The 17,283-nt window shown below is 49.7% G+C and overlaps 1 protein-coding gene and 1 long non-coding RNA gene across 2 annotated transcripts in view; both read left to right on the forward strand.

Moving 5' to 3' along the window:
* The window catches only part of LOC141201386 (uncharacterized), a 162,689-nt gene extending 152,628 nt beyond the window's left edge, over positions 1-10,061 (forward strand). Inside the window, exons 8-9 of the mRNA XM_073663381.1 lie at positions 9,208-9,486; positions 9,844-10,061. Coding sequence (XP_073519482.1) covers positions 9,208-9,486; positions 9,844-10,061 — 497 coding nt within the window. The remainder of the gene's footprint in view (positions 1-9,207; positions 9,487-9,843) is intronic.
* Positions 1-17,283, forward strand: part of LOC141201382 (uncharacterized) — a 1,200,242-nt gene that overhangs the window by 928,042 nt on the left and 254,917 nt on the right. The window lies entirely within an intron of this gene.

Consider the following 17,283-nt stretch of genomic DNA (forward strand, 5'->3'; position numbering starts at 1 on the left):
GATCATTTGAAGAGGGCTGTCCATGCTCGGCGACCATCAAACTTAACTGAACTGGAATTGTTTTGTAAAGAGGAATGGTCAAAAATACCTTCATCCAGGATCCAGGAACTCATTAAAAGCTACAGGAAGCGACTAGAGGCTGTTATTTTTGCAAAAGGAGGATCTACTAAATATTAATATCACTTTTCTGGTGAGGTGCCCATGCTTATGCACCTGTCAAATTTTGTTTGAATGCAGATTACACATTTTCTGTTAGTACAATAAACCTCATTTCAAGGCAGAAACATTACTGTGTCCAGCAGTTATAACATATATCAAACTGAAATAGCTGTTGCAAAAACACCAATTTTTCGAAAACATTAATCTTAAGATTAATAGGGGTGCCCAAACTTTTTCATATAACTATGTACGAGCTCAAAAAAAAACAACAATATGAGAACTCAACATAACAACGGCCCGAAACGGGCAACAGGGTGGGAGCTGTGTCCCCCAATTAGAGGCTAAGAGAAAGAGATTTTAGGGTAAGCACACAAAAATCTCCTTTACTCTGTCGCCTCATTGGGGGACACAGGACCATGGGACGTCCCAAAGCATTCCCTGGGTGGAAAGCAATGGACAAATATTGTGTAGACAGGCCCCTATAATTGGGGCACCGCCGCCTGCAGGATACACCTACCCAGGCTCGCATCTGCCGAGGATTGGGTATGAACCCTGTAGTGTTTGGTAAACGTGTGTAGGCTAGTCCAGGTGGCTGCCTTACACAATTGTTGTGCCGAAGCCTGGTGCCGAATGGCCCAGGAGGTCCAATCGCACGTGTAGAGTGTGCCGTAATACCTGCTGGAAGAGGAGAATTTGAGGCGGAAGGCCTCTTGTATGGTGGATTTGATCCACCTGGCAAGGGTAGCGTTGGAAGCTGGCAGACCCTTGCGACCGTCTTCCAGAAGAAGGAAAAAAGAATAAGATTTCAGTAAGGGCGCAGTCCTAAACACATAGATACGCAATGCCCTGACAAGGTCAAGCGTATGCAGAGCATTCTCCACTCTATCAACCGGGACCGGACAGTGGGATGGCAGTGAAATTTCCTCATTGAGGTGGAGGTTGGACACAACCTTCGGAAGGAAGGATGGGACCGTATGGAGAACTACCTTGTCCTGGTAAAAAGCCAGGAAGGGCCATCTGCAGGTGAGTGCTGTTAGTTCAGACACCCTGCGTAGCGAGGTGATTGCCACCAGGAAAACCACTTTCTGGGATAGAAGCAGAGTGGGACTTCCCTAAGGGGTTCAAAGGGTTTTTCATGCAATGCTGTCAGCACCAGGTTGAGGTCCCACGCTTCTAGTGGTCGTCTGTAGGGGGGAACCAATCGTGAAACCCCCTGAAGAAATGTCCTTACTTGTGGCTTGTTAGCAATGCACCTTTGAAAAAGCACTGAGAGAGCTGATACCTGGCTCTTAAGGGAGGCCAGGGACAGTCTGGCCTCCAGACCCGATTGTAGAAACCCAAGTACCCTGGGGAGGGAATAAGGGAATGGGGTCTGGCCACGAGATTCACACCAGGTAAAGAAGGCTTTCCAGGTACGGTAATAAATCTTAGCAGAGGTTGGCTTCCGTGCCCTGATCATGGTTCCAATGACGTCCGGCGAGAACCCTGACTGGGTTAGAACCCAGGTCTCAATGGCCACGCCGTCAATTTGAGGGCCCCTAAGTTCTGGTGGTAGAACGGGCCTTATGACAGAAGATCCGGGCGGTCGGGGAGATGCCAGGGGACGTCTGCTGTGAGCTGTACGATGTCGGCATACCATGTACGTCTGGGCCAGTCCGGTGCGATTAGGATGGTTGGAACTCCCTCTTGCTTGATCTTCCTCACGACTCTGGATATCAGGGGGAGAGGTGGAAAAATGTACAGGAGCTGGAACTGGGTCCAGTCCTGAACCAGGGCATCCGCTCCTAGCGCCCACGGGTCGTGTGTTCTGGCCATGAAGTTGGAGACCTTGGCATTGAAGTGGGATGCCATTAGGTCCACGTCCGGAGTCCCCCAGCGATGGCAGATCTGTCGAAAAACTTCGGGATGGAGAGACCACTCTCCCGAGTCCATTCCTTGCCGGCTGAGGAAGTCTGCTTCCCAGTTGTCCACCCCCGGAATGTGGACCGCAGAGAGAATCGAACCTGTGTCTTCCGCCCAGTGGAGAATGTGTGTCACTTCTCGCATCGACTGGGCACTGCGGGTCCCCCTTTGGTGATTCACATATGCCACAGCCGTGGCATTGTCCGACTGTACTCTAATGTGAGAGGCTGCCAGTAAGAAATGGAAGGCTCTCAACGCCAGAAGGATGGCACGAATTTCCAAGATGTTGATGGGCATGGTCGCTTCCGCTGGGGACCACTTGCCCTGTGCTCTGTGGTGTAGGTGCACCGCACCCCAACCCGTCAGGCTCGCGTCGGTGGTCAGAACCTTCCATTGACCCGTGAGAAAGGATTTCCCCTTTGTTAGTGAGGTTGGCTTGAGCCACCAGTGCAGGGACCTCCTGGTTGACGACGTCAGCTGGAACTCCCTGTCGAGAGAAAAAGGGTTCCTGTCCCATGACTTGAGGATGGCTAGTTGTAGAGGCTGGGGAAATGGGACCGCTTCTATTGCCGCCACCATCCTGCCAAGGACTCTCATGGCAAACCGGAGAGATCGAGGGGGTTTGCTGAGGAGAGTGCGAACTTCTAGACGGAGAGGCAGTGCCTTGTCCTTGGGAAGGAGCGCTAGACCCCTGAAGGTGTTGAGTAGCATTCCCAGGAAGGTCAGAGACTGACTCGGGGTTGGTGATGACTTTTGTAGGTTGACTAACCAGCCCAGGCGACTCAGAGTGTCGATTGTGATTGAGACGCTGAGCTCGCAGTCCTTGAAGGTGGGAGCCTTGATAAGGAGATCATCCAGGTATGGAACGACTACTATGCCTCTGGAGTGCAGGACGTCCATGGTGGCTGCCATGACTTTAGTAAACACTCTGGGAGCCGTGGCGAGTCCGAACGGGAGAGCCACGAACTGGTAGTGGTCCTGGTCGATTGCGAACCTGAGAAATCTCTGATGGGGAGGTGCAATTGGTATATGCAGGTATGCGTCTTGTATGTCTATGGAGGCGAGAAATTCTCCCTTTTCCATGGACGCAATGATTGACCGAAGGGACTCCATGCGTTAGTGACGTACCCGTACATATTTGTTGAGCTGTTTTAGGTCCAGTATGGGCCATATGCCTCCTCCTTTCTTGGGGACTACGAATAAATTGGAGTAGAACCCTCGGCCGCGGGGACCGGTAATATGACTCATGCTTGAAGAAGCGAGAAGACCGCTTGGCGGAAGGCACGAGCCTTGGCTGGCGGTTTTGGGGGAACAGAAAGAAAGAGTCTGTTTGGTGGGTTGGAAGTGAACTCTATTTTGCATCCCGAAGACACTAGTTCCCTGACCCACCTGTCTTCTGTAATAGGCAGCCAGACTTGATGAAAAAGCAAAAGTCGGCCACCTATAGGTGGGGTGTCTTCCGGAGTCCATGAGTCATGATGAGGAGGAAGTCTGAGATTTTCCTCCTTTGGACTTTGACTAGCCTGCTTTTGATTGCCAGGTCTTGTCCGACTTTTGAGTCGACCGTGAGTTGTCCCTGTGTGGGGAGTGGTTGCTAGTTTGTGCTGGCCTCGAGACGGACCAGCACGAAGAGTTCCGAAAGGATCGGAATCGAGTTTGGTTACTCTTCTTGTAAGTGCGTTTGGGTTGCAGTTGGGGGAGAGAGGTACTCTTACCTCCGGTGGCGTTGGATATCATCGTGTCCAACTATTCACCAAAAAGTCGACCACTGAGGTACGGGAGGTGCGTGAGGGACCTCTTAGAGGCTGCATCTGCTTTCCATTGCCGCAGCCAGAGGATACACCGAATATTGATGGCGTTTGATGCTATCCCCGCTGCACCCCTTGCAGAATCCAGAGCTGCATGAAGCGTGCAATCTGCTACAACTGCTATTTGAACCGCTTGGTCCAACAGCTCAGGAGCAGATACTTGGAGGCCAGCTTGTAAAGGAGTGACTGTGCTGCTAACCTAGAGACTGGGGGATCCACTTCGGGTGGATCTGTCCATTCCTTGGTGGCCTCCTGTGAGAAGGGGTACCGCGCCTCCAGATATTTGCGATTAGTAAACTTCTACTCAGGCTGTGAGAACTGCTTTTTAAGGATCGACTTAAACTCTGGGTGGTCAAAGAAGACCTTAGGCGGCTTCAGAACTCCTTCAAAAGGAAATCTTGTGTTGTGGTGCCTCCGGGGGCGGATCAGAAATGTCCAGCACCCGATGGATGGACGAGGTTACGTCCTCAACTAGCGCTGCATTGCTAGGGGGAATTGGGATCAGGGACCCTTCAGTTTCCTTGTCTGAGTCGGAATTACAGATGCCTTCCGAATCCTGTGTATCGCTAAGGCATCTCCTGCTGGGTGAACCGGGGTGGAGGTCTGGTCGGGGATCGCTGTGGAAAACTGCATTGTCTGTCCCTGGTAGGGGACGGTCTAGATGACCTGGAACTACGGTGTCTCTCTCTAGAAGGGGATGACCGTGTGCTATAGGATGACGCAGATGAACGTGACCTGTGGGTCCGCTTGCGTCGTGACCTAGACGTGGATGTGCCCGGGTCGTCATGTCCCTGAGTCGAGCCTTCCCTTTGCTGGGTAGCGTTCATAGCCGAAGCATGACTCTGCAGAGCCTGAAGCAATGTGGAGGTTAGGTTATCTATAGACTGCGTCATAGATTGCGACATCTGAGTGACCCATTCCGGCATGGAATTAGACACCGAAGCATTGACAGGGGCTTCTTGGGGCTCTGGCACAGTAGTCTGGATGCAGTCCTGGCAGCACGGGTACGTGCTGCCACTGGGGAGAGTATTGCTGCAGGCTGTACAGAGTGCATAATAGCAGTCCTGCCTGGTTCTCTTGGATCTTGAGCCAGGCATGGTGCACTGGGGTGGCTATGCAGAGGGCCCTACAGGGTTGACTATGCAGAGGAGCCTATAAGGAATAATGGATTCACAGCTGTGATCTTATCCCACCAGTGTGTCCGTAGTTCCAGCGCCGAAGATCCACAGTCCTGTGCCCCCCGGAGACTGGCTGGTCTTCCCTTATCCTGCAGCAGATAATGGCCGCCGGAGTAAAGTTAAGAAAGAAGTGGGGTTGAGAGCTGAAAAGGGCGGCAGAACTGTGTGAAATCGCGCCCTTTCAGTCTCGATCTGCCCCCTCTATGACACTGTAGAGTGTCATATTTGTCATCCGGGGGGGCGGGCCGGGGAGAGGAGGTGGTGGCTTCGGCTAGGCCGAAGCCGCGGCCTAAATTAGATGCCTGATGCCCAAAGGGACTCCAGGCTGGCGCGGAAGTCCAGGAGGGGGACGGATCTGAACCGGACCCCCCCGGATTTAAAGGCAGGATAGCGGTGGGGTATGAGCGGAAGGGGAGGCCCTGTGAAGAGTCCCCCTGAGGCACCATAGAGCTGGTGCTGCCGCAGAAACAGAGCGCAGGGAGGCCTGTGCCTCTGTTGTGTCATGCCTGCCTGCACACCCCCTGGCCCCAACAGGAGCCCGCAGCAGGACTGGGGTCCCTGGATTGAGCCGTAGTGTGCTGGCTGCTGGGAGCTGCTGCCTGTACAGGCCCTACCTGAGGCGTTTCAACCTAATACCCCCAGGGTGGGGATTAGGGAGGTGCTGCTGTCACCGTCAGGGGGCTATATCCTCGCCTCGACCTCAACCCAGAAACCAAAAGGAATTGGGGAAGGAGGGGGGTCTCGACTTCGAACCAGCACCCGAGGGGCTGGGGAAGGAGCGACATGGGGAATAGCCATCTCGACTTCAACCGTGCACCTCGTAATAAGAGGCCGAGGAAGGAGCCATGCCGGGAGTCTCGCAGTAGACCCACTTTCCTTCATCTGTAATCCCGTCGGAGAAAACGGAGTAAAAGTTTTAGGTGTGCCTCCTATGCGACACTAAGCAAAAACTGGAGAAGGCTGATGCCGTCCAGGGGTGTATACTGCAGAGGAGGAGCCACGGTTAATCTTTTTCAGATTAAGCATAGTGTTCCCTTAGTGGACAGCAGCATAACACCCAAGGTCCTGTGTCCCCCAAAGAGGCGACAGAGTAAAAGGCCTGCGGATTTACATGCGCTTTTTTAAGTGTTTTTGTACATCAATGAATGCTTTTTGTAGCTAAATAAAGGTGGTGGGACATTGCTTAAGCTCTTGGATTACCATAAGAACTTGGGTGTTTATACTGGTTCATTTAAATGATTAAAGAATGAGTCTGTTGTATTTCAGATAAAGTGTTTACACTGTGTCTATGCTTTTTTAAATTAAAGTTTGGTCATGAAAAGGTCTAATTGACACCTTGACATCACTAAACAAAAGAGCTGGGTGTCAGCTAGTCCCATTCAATCAATCTTCATTAGCATTTCTATTCATGTAATTTATGCGACTTGTGTGAGATGCTAATTTTAGCCTGGGAAGGTGCCATTAGGCAAACATGGTCCCTGGCCATTAAATAACATCTCACAGCTGGTTTGTTAGCCGCTACATCCCCCGACACAACGTATTTATGTTGCATCCAAAACGTGATGTTCTAACGCCGCACTTTTGTTGTCGGTACATGTGAATCCACCACATATAATGACACTTCAGGTCGGTCAAAATCTGCAGCAGAGACTAGCGTGTGAGTTTGGGTTCGTGGCCACGATCAGGAGCCGCTGCAGGTTTGATGCGGCGTGTTTATACAGCGTCAAACCCGCAGCGTCCAGATGTTACAGCATAGTGGATGGGATCTCTAGAAATCCCACGTCCACTATGCGTGCATCAGAGGCTGCGAATCACCCGTGGACACTGACATGCGGTGCGTCTTTCAGGACCGCAGCATGTCAAGTTCTCTTGCGGAGTCGCTAGTCTCCGCAACAGAAAATTGACCACCAGAATGTATTGAATGCGGTAAATCAGCATGGTTCAGTGAACACATGTGGATTTACCTGTGTTCAATAGAATGCAGCATTTTGGACGCAGGAAAACTTTGCTTCCAAAGCGCTGCTACGTCTGAATTATGGGCACAGAGCCTAAGAAAAAAAAAATGGTGTGGGCTCCCGCATCATTTTTATAACCAGCAGAGGGAAAGCCGACCGCTGGGGGCTGATATTAATAATACAGAAAAAAGCCACACAATAGCTACAAAAAGGTGGGGGGATAGCCAGCCAAATGGCGAGCATCCGTCCAAAAGCACGCTGAAAACATCATATCAAAAAAAGGAGGAAAGCTCAGCATATCATTGCAAAAAAGTATCTTTATTTAAACATATATAGAAAAATAGGTATTTAGACCAGACAAATTGTAGGTAAAAGATGACTGAGTAGGAACATACTAATACTCAAATATATGCACTAATAAGACAATGGTTTTAGCCCTTTGATATAGATAGGATTGCACACTAGCCCAAGGCAAAACATGAATCATAAATAGTGGAAGCAATGAATGTGCTATATATAATAAAAGCATTCCACTTGTCACTTGTGTCGGGTAAAGGAGTATTCTTAATGTAACAGAGAAAAGCATTGCCATATGTCAAGGGGGCGCACCAACATCTACCTAATACCAGGGCAAAATATATAATGAGAAGTATGTTACTTGTAGAAAGCTCTCACAGTCAGAGAGGGGAGGAGGGGGAGAGAAGAGAGTGTGGTGGTAGCATGGAGCCTGACGCGCGTTTCGCGGTAAAACCGCTTTCTCAAGGGCGGGTGATAGATGTATGGCGCCCCCAAGGCATATATATATATGTCCATATCCCTTTGATACTAGCGAAAATACATGCAGCTGTGATGCGGGGCGCGCACCCGGAAGTAGCCAGCTAAACCGGGGGCGTGTCCCGCAAATCACATGACATGAAGTAAAGCTGTAACGGCGCATGCGCGCGGGCGAGAGGGGCGCACCGCGCACGACCCGGCCGTCAAGCCGCTACTGCGCAAGCGCGAACCAAAAAGGTTCGCGCAGGCGCAGAGAGGCATGGAGACAGCCAGGCAAGCGCGCGACGCAATCTCCCCCATCATACACACACGCGCACATCACGTCAGTGAATGGCACTGCCAATTGTAGATATAAGAAAGGAGAAGAACGGGGACAACGACTAGGAGCAGCCACGAGAGAGTATAACAGTATAACAATACAGGGATGAAACAGTAATAATACAAATGCCACTACAGAGTAATAGAGATTAGCCATATTCAGCAGCATCATCCTGGCATAGGTGTGTATTCTAATTTGTAATGCTCTCATCAGGACATATATCCCATAATGGATGTGATCACAGAATTCGCCAAATCAAATTGGGTTAGGGAAGCAGCCAAATCTATACACTCCTGAAACCAAAAAGAAAACACAAATAGAAAGGCCACAGATAAAAACCAGAATGAAAAATAAAATGAAAAAATAAAATATAAATAATGAACAACCACCCAATATATGCATGTGTAAGGAGATTATATAGCTCCAAATAAGAAATGCATAGATTGTGGCTATAAGAATGGAGAGAAGCTCAGAGATTCGTTCAAGCCATAAGGTGTCACAGTGTTTAATCGTACAATCCATTGTGACTCTTTCTGAGCCAATAGCTTTTTGGCATTACCACCCCGTATCCCCATGTGTATTGCATCAATACCACGCACCATGAAAGAGCGGGGATTACAGTTATGTTTCAATTTAAAGTGCCGTGGTATTGTTTTTAGCTGAGCTAGATCGCTCGCCGAGGTAGCTGCTGCAATGTCACAAATATGCTCACGTGTGCGAACCCGTAGTTCCCTTGTGGTTAAACCAACATAGATCATGGGGCAGCTACACGTGGCATAGTAATGATGTTGGATGTACCGCAGGAAATATGGTGTCTGATATCGAATGTTCTGTGGCCATCAGCTGAACAAAAGCTGGTGTACCGCAAAACATTTGGACAGGCCACACAGTGTCCACATTTATAATTGCCTTTAATAGGGCCCCCAGAGCCAAAGGGTCGCGTTACCGGTGCAACGTAGTGACTCTTGGTCAATATGTCGCCAAGATTCCGACATCTCATTGGTGTCATTGATGGAAGAGACCCCGGGTGTCCCCTCAGGGAGGGCTCCACCATCAAGATACTCCAATGTTTTTGAAGGATGGCTCTCATGCTATCCCATTCGTGGTTATAGGTGGAGATGAAACGTATGGTTTCTTCCCTATCCGAAGATCGTATTTTCGGATGCAGGAGGACAGTACGAGGAGTCTTACATGCTCTATCATACCCCCTCCTAATACATCTCCGACTATAACCACGTTGCAGGAAGCGCTGTTTAAGGTCCTGTGCCTGACGCTGAAAGCTCTGTTCAGTAGAGCAGATGCGCCTCATCCTCAGGAACTGTCCGACCGGGACAGCTCCAATTGTGGCTGGACTGTGGGCAGATCCCGCATGAATCAAAGCATTGACCGAGGTGGGCTTTCTGAACACGTCCGTCTGCAGGCCCCCATGGATGTCGACACACAGGGATATGTCCAGAAAGTCCACCCTCTTAGTGTCATGTATATAGGTCAGCTTGATGTTATATTGATTCATGTTAAGACAGTCCATGAACTCTCCGAGCTGCTGTATAGAGCCCCGCCACAAAAATAAAATGTCATCAATATATCTCAGCCAGCACAGCACATGGTGGGCAGCAGGGATGGTATCCCCATCAAAGATTTCCCTTTACCACAGCCCTAGGAAGAGGTTGGCATATGAGGGGGCACAGGCCGCCCCCATGGCTGTGCCACGCTTCTGGAGATAAAATTGATCTTTGAAAACAAAAAAGTTATGAGTCAGGGCAAATTCCATCAGCTCAAGGATGAGTTCACACAAGGGGCTATCCAGGTCGGAGGCTCCGAGAAAGAGACGCACCGCGTTCAAACCATCAGTGTGGTTAATGCTGGTATACAGGCTTTCAACGTCGGCAGTGACCAAGAGAGTCCCCTCATCCACCGTGATACCGTCGACCCTAGTAAGGGCGTCCGTTGTGTCTTTGATGTATGATGGTAAATTGGTCACTAAGGGTTTTAAATAGTGATCAATAAATCTACATATGGGTTCACATAGTCCCCCAATACCAGACACAATCGGACACCCTGGGTAGAAGGTAAAAGGTGGGGATCCTGGGGTAGGCCACTGTCAAGCCCTCATAAACCTTTTTGGAGATTATTGAGCACTCCAGAGCCTGGGTTAGGATGTCCTGCAGCCTAGCAGTGAAGTGGGTCAAAAGACAAGAGGGCAATCTAACATAGGTATTGGGGTCTCTCAATTGGCGGAAAGCCTCCCGCTCATACTTGTTGATAGGCCAAATAACAATGTTGCCCCCCTTATCTACACCCTTGATAACCACGTCACTGAGTTCCTGAAGCTGTTGTAAAGCTCGGCGATGGTTATATGTGAGATTATCAAATTTCCGTTTTGTTGGTAATCTAAGGAAATCTTCAGTGACAAGTTTGGTGAAAATCTCTACTGCAGGGCATAGAGATAAGGGGGGAACCTTGTAGATTTCGGCATAATAGATTGAGGGAACCCACCTCGTGAAGGATTGCAGTGTTCCTCTGCCAGTTCTTCCAAACATCTCAATGCTTCTCTCTCAGTCACTGCTGCATCCATAACCTCCGGGCTCTTGTGATGCAGCTTCTTCAATACCAATTTGCGAGAAAATAGGTGTAGATCTTTTATCCCTGTGAAGAAGTTGAAAGCATTAGTTGGAGAAAATGTAAGACCTCTCCCCAGGACCTCCACCTGTGGGGGCTGATATTAGTAGCCGCAGAAGGCTCCATTAGCCAACAATGTTCCCTGGCTATTAATATCAAACCACAGCTGTTTGTTTAGCCTTAACTGACTAGATTACAGGAGCAGCCCAGAAAAAAATTGACATGGGGTCCCCCTATAAAACCTAACCAGCAAAGGCTAAACTAGACAGCTGTGGGCTGATATTAATAGCCAGGGAAGGGGTCATGAATACTAGCCCCCTTCGCGGCTATTAATATCACCCCTCAGCAGTCCCAGAAATGGCGCATAAGATCCCCAATACTAACCGTGTAGTAAAGTGAACGGCGCTTTTTCAATAAAAACACGGCCAGAATAAAGTATTTTAATGTATACTGACAGGGGTGTAAAATCACCCCTAGTCAGAATACAGTGCTTCAGGGGGTCACTGTGGTTCATCAGCTGAAGATCAGCTGATGAGCCCCTGTGAGTTTACCACCATGGGAACATTCTTGCAAATGTTCTCAGGTTGAACATCAGCTGATCGGACATGAGACTGATCAGCTGATTACCGGCGTCAGCAATCAGCTAATGGTCACGTGGTCATCAGCTGATTGTTGCCAGCACTGATCAGCTGATGATCACGCGACCATCAGCTGACCGCTGACTTCACTGATCACCTGATGGTCGCGTAACCATCAGGTGATCGCTGACGGCACTGATCACCTGATGGTCACGTGACCATCAGGTGAACGCTGACTTCACCGCAGGTCCTGGCAGCACACTGCGGGGCGCAGGTCCGCGCCCTGCAGTGTACCACTAGCCACTGAGGACAGAGCATATATTATATATATATATATATATATATATATATATATATATATATATACACACACACACACATACAGTATACATATACAGTACAGACCAAAAGTTTGGACACACCTTCTCATTTAAAGATTTTTCTGTATTTTCATGACTATGAAAATTGTACATTCACACTGAAGGCATCAAAACTATGAATTAACACATGTGGAATTATATACTTAACAAAAAAGTGTGAAACAACTGAAAATATGTCTTATATTCTAGGTTATTCAAAGTAGCCACCTTTTGCTTTAATGACTGCTTTGCACACTCTTGGCATTCTCTTGATAAGCTTCAAGAGGTAGTCACTGGAAATAGTCTTCCAACAATCTTGAAGGAGTTCCCAGAGATGCTTAGCACTTGTTGGCCCTTTTGCCTTCACTCTGTGGTCCAGCTCACCCCAAACCATCTCGATTGGGTTCAGTTCTGGTGACTGTGGAGGCCAGGTCATCTGGCGTAGCCCCCCATCACTCTCCTTCTTGGTCAAATAGCCCTGACACAGCCTGGAGGTGTGTTTGGGGTCATTGTGTTGTTGAAAAATAAATGATGGTCCAACTGTGACGCGAGTCACTACAGAAATAACAGTCTCAGAAGAGGAGAGAAAAGACTAATATTACTGAAAGAAATATAATATTAGAGCTACTTACTAGATAAAAATAGGGAGGTCAAACAATCCAAAGTCAAGTCCAGGAAGATGGCGCAGTACAAAGGGAGCAGACAAAAGAGTAGTCAGATAACAAGCAAATGGTCAAAATCCAGGTAAGGGAAAATAGTCAGGCGGGGTCAGGCACAGAGCACAGAGAGATCAGTCCTACACAGGTAATACCAAATGTACAACTGACACTGGGTGAAGGAGCTAGCATGCTTAAGTAGAAGACTAATCAAGGGAAGTGAACACAGATGATTGCAGAAACAACCCAGCAAACCCAAAACAGACTGACAGCCTCCACACAATAGTAACCTAGCAGACAAGGAAAGTGTGGAGACCGTGACACCAACTAAACGCAAACCGGATGGAATACCATGCCGCTGCAAGATGCTGTGGTAGCCATGCTGGTTCAGTATGCCTTCAATTTTGAATAAATCCCCAACAGTGTCACCAGCAAAGCTCCCCCACACCATCACACCTCCTCCTCCATGCTTCACGGTGGGAACCAGGCATGTAGAGTCCATCCGTTCACCTTTTCTGCGTTGCACAAAGACACGATGGTTTGAACCAAAGATCTCAAATTTGGACTCCTCAGACCAAAGCACAGATTTCCACTAGTCTAATGTCCATTCCTTGTGTTCTTTAGCCCAAACAAGTTTCTTCTGCTTGTTGCCTGTCCTTAGCAGTGGTTTCCTAGCAGCTATTTTACCATGAAGGCCTGCTGCACAAAGTCTCCTCTTAACAGTTGTTGAAGAGATGTGTCTGCTGCTAGAACTCTGTGTGGCATTGACCTGGTCTCTAATCTGAGCTGCAGTTAACCTGTGATTTCTGAGGCTGGTGACTCGGATAAACTTATCCTCAGAAGCAGTAGTGACTCTTGGTCTTCCTTTCCTGGGGGGTCCTCATGTGAGCCAGTTTCTTTGTAGCGCTTGATGGTTTTTGCAACTGCACTTGGGGACACTTTCAAAGTTTGCCCAATTTTTCAGACTGACTGACCTTCGTTTCTTAAAGTAATGATGGTCACTCGTTTTTCTTTGCTTAGAATTTGTATTATGGCAAGAAAAAAGCAGCTAACAGTCTATTCAGTAGGATTATCAGCTGTGTAGCCACCTGACTTCTGCACAACACAACTGATGGTCCCAACCCCATTTATAAGGCAAGAAATCCCACTTATTAAACCTGACAGGGCACACCTGTGAAGTGAAAACCATTTCCGGTGACTACCTCTTGAAGCTCATCAAGAGAATGCCAAGAGTGTGCAAAGCAGTCATCAAAGCAAAAGGTGGTTACTTTGAAGAACCTAGAATATAAGACATATTTTCAGTTGTTTCACACTTTTTTGTTAAGTATATAATTCCACATGTGTTGTGTGGCGCCCCTGAGGGTTCGACCGCCACAGGGATGCTGCACTTCTTTAATGGAGTGTAGTGTTCCTCCTCTGAGGTAAGAACAGTGTGACAGTCGTGACCCAATCTTTGCATCCAACACCACACTTCTCCACCAGAGGGGGCTAGTATGTTACAGGGAGACTGGGGAACCAAGAGTGAGGGGAACCAGTTAGTGGGTGTGGGTGGAGGACCTACAAGTTAGTTACACTTTAAATTTCATATTTAATAAAAAGCCATCTTTGGTTTTGGTCTTTGTGCTGTTAAATACTGTGTGTTACTGTGCTCTCCCACTCTGATAGTGGACCCTGTGTGGGCCTGCAGAGGTCGGAGACACGGCCCTCGTACCCTGGTCTTGGGACGAGAGGCAAGTTGCAGACGGGGAATGTCTCAACCCGGCCAATGACCATGACCAAGAAGGCCTGGAGCTTAAGAGTGTGACTCCACAGCAAATGGATCCCAGGCAGGATGCAGACGGAGCGGTGTACGCCACCTGTCCTCGCCAACCTGATATATTCAGAGGGAGTCCGGCTGCAAGAGGGGTACCTACCCCCGACACCCGACCTTGCTACTCCATGTCCTGGTCGGGGAAGCCCGGTAGGCCCTGAGGATCCCACCGGGTACCGGACGGAGCGGAGCTGCCACCCGAGCCCTTGTTCTGAGAGGAGCTCAGAGGGAGACCCGGCCTATTTGCACACACACTGACAGGAAAGGATTAGGCCCGTAGTTCAGGAACACTCTGGTGTAGTGTCCCGACTGAATGCTGGACTTACTCGGAGGTTGTCGGACCCCCGTCTCTGGTGACCGAAGGACTCCGCGGGGAGCAGGGAGTCACCTTCCTCATGCCATCTATGTGAGTAAAGCCTTGGAAGTTCACCCCTACGGCCTCCGGACTGTTCATTCTGCGCCACACCACGAGACGCGGAGCCCGCATTCCTTCACTACTACCCCCTCCATCCTGTCCCTCTGCCCTGAGGCCACGCTCCGCCTGTGGGGAGTAGTAATAACTTTGACCGCCATAACACCATGCCTCAGCGGACTGAAGCGGCGCTGGTGGCCCTTCACCAGGTACCACCGGTGGCGTAGTCGTTAATCAGCCACTCAACCCGGACAAGCATACACCATCTCTTTTTTTACTGTGACGGCCCTGAGCACGGGTCGGGTCCGGGCCACGGCTACACCCCATCTCTCCATCACAGGACCTGACTCCGAGTCCCCCATCTCCCAGGGTAAAGAAAAGGGCTTTTTCGAGTAAGAGGCGTCACAGCTGATTCATAGTTTTGATGCCTTCAGTGTGAATGTACAATTTTCAAAGTAATGAAAATACAGAAAAATCTTTAAATGAGAAGGTGTTTCCAAACTTTTGGTCTGTACTGTATATATACACACATATACAGTATACATATATATACACACACATATACAATATATATATACCCAAATATTTTGATTATGTGTATATATATATATATATATATATATATATATATATATATTTCACTTTCTTACACTTTTTTTTACTTTTACACTTTGTCCCACTATGGGACTTTCATTTTTTGCAGGCCGATCGCTTGTACAGCATAGAGATGCAGCAGCAGCATCTCTATGCATGCAGCCTGTCAGCGCTGCACACGCACAAGTTATTTTGATTGTGCACTGCGCATGATCAAAGTAACTTTCTGGTGACCCGGATGTTGTCATGACGACATCGGGTCATCATAGCAACGATCGGGACCCCGTGCTCACAGTGCAGTTTTTGATTCAAGGTAAGAGAGTCGCGCTTACCTCCCCCCTGCTCCCGGAATGCTGCGATCGACTTAGTTCGCAACATTTCGAGGGAGCGGTGCGGCCCCACTCCTGGCACAAAGCATCGGGTGTTGGCTGTGAGAATCAGCTGACACCCGGCAGCGATCGCGCCAGCACAGCCTCTGTATGGGTGCGATCGCCAAGGCATAATAATACGCACCTGGTCCAATAGGCCCAGGTCGCAGGTACATATTATTACGCCTGACATCAGTAAGGAGTTAACATCAGATTTGTGGGGGTCCGGCACGTGGCACCTCCACTACTCAGTTGTTTGAAACTCCGGCAGAGGTCAGATGTAAATGTAGCACCCTGAGGATTCGGCTGCTACAGGGGTATTGCACCTCAACCCAGAGGTGTGATATTCCACTCCCGGGTAAGGATGGAGTGTGGAACTGAGCTAGTAGGCTGCATGCACTACACACATCCCATTTCCGGGGAACAGACCGATGGTACTCCCACTAGAGAAATGTGCAGGTACGACAGTGTCTGTTCCTGGCTGGAGTGGGAGGGGGGTGGAACATCCCAGTAGTGTAGGGGCAGATAGGGGGAGCAGCCTGGGTAAAGTTAGGAGCTCATTGGGTGCTGGTCACCTGAGCTCACACAGAGGGAGTATATAAGGTGGGCACCATCTTAGATCAGGGTCAGTCAGTCAGTCAGTTGTCAGTCTGTGAGACGTCAGTCTGTCAGAGTGTAACCTGAGAAGCAGAGCAGAGGAGAAGAGAGAGAGACCCAGAGGCGCAGAGGGGACCCCAAGAGCCCATAAGAGCTAATAGGGTGAAGGGTCGGCAACAGGGTACCGGATCCCAAGCTGGCAGAGGCTACAGCACACCTTAGCCAGGAACCGGAGGTCGTGGGCAGGATCTGCCACGACCACCCACTAAATCCACCCGGAAGGCAGACCAAGAATAGGGTCAGGGAGCCCAGAGGAGGCTTGACCAACAAGAGGCCCGAGGGAGCCGGACTTAGGTGGATCCCTGGTGGGAACGGCCAGAAGAAGGGAGAGACAGAAAGGAGCTCAGGACCACACTCCGGAGTTGCCTGGGAGTTGACCGAGTCCAGGACCTGGTGGACGCAGCACGGCTTGGGTGGTCACTGATGTACACAGTGACCCGAGCAACACCAATAAGTAAAACCCTGGAACTGCATTTTATGCCTCTGAGTCTCCTTGCTGCACCTTCACAACCACCATCCTCCACGGCTGACCCCCTGAGGCTATACCCCTCCCGTTGGGGGTTATGCTACCTAAGCTGCACTCACATCATCAGCCTCAGTGGACTCTGCTGCAGCGGCGGCCGTATTGACCGCAAATCAACGGGTGGCGTAGTCGACACAAAAGAACATCTAGTAACATCATAAGGACTGCCACACACTGAGCTTGACACCCTGGGCACGGACCGGGTCACAGCCACTCGGAGACTACAACCCCCATCTGATCCGGCTCCGGGTATCCCTAACAGCACTGGCCCAGGGGACGCGTCAACTTTGGCGTAGTCGGCAGGATTACGTGCCCGCAACAACCGGGTACTGCGTGCCTGAAGAAAAGTTCACCGTTACCTCAAAAAGAAGTCTCCCGCCGGTTCCGGAGGGTCCCCGCCAACGGACCCCATCACAGGTCGTTTCCCGCCGGTTGTCCGCCATTTGCAGCTTTTTCCCGCCATCCATGGAGTTTCCCGCCACTGGGAGACGATTCCCGCCATTTCCAAAGATTTCCCGCCTTGGAAGAGCGGACGCCATTATGGGCGTGCCAGAGGATGGCAAGAGGCCACCTCCCATCGTGGGCCAGGTCGAAGAATGGCGCCAAAAGCGG

Source organism: Phyllobates terribilis, unplaced genomic scaffold (assembly GCF_046119375.1).
Source record: "Phyllobates terribilis strain yellow unplaced genomic scaffold, ASM4611937v1 Scaffold_110__1_contigs__length_5578470, whole genome shotgun sequence".
NCBI lineage: Eukaryota > Metazoa > Chordata > Amphibia > Anura > Dendrobatidae > Phyllobates > Phyllobates terribilis.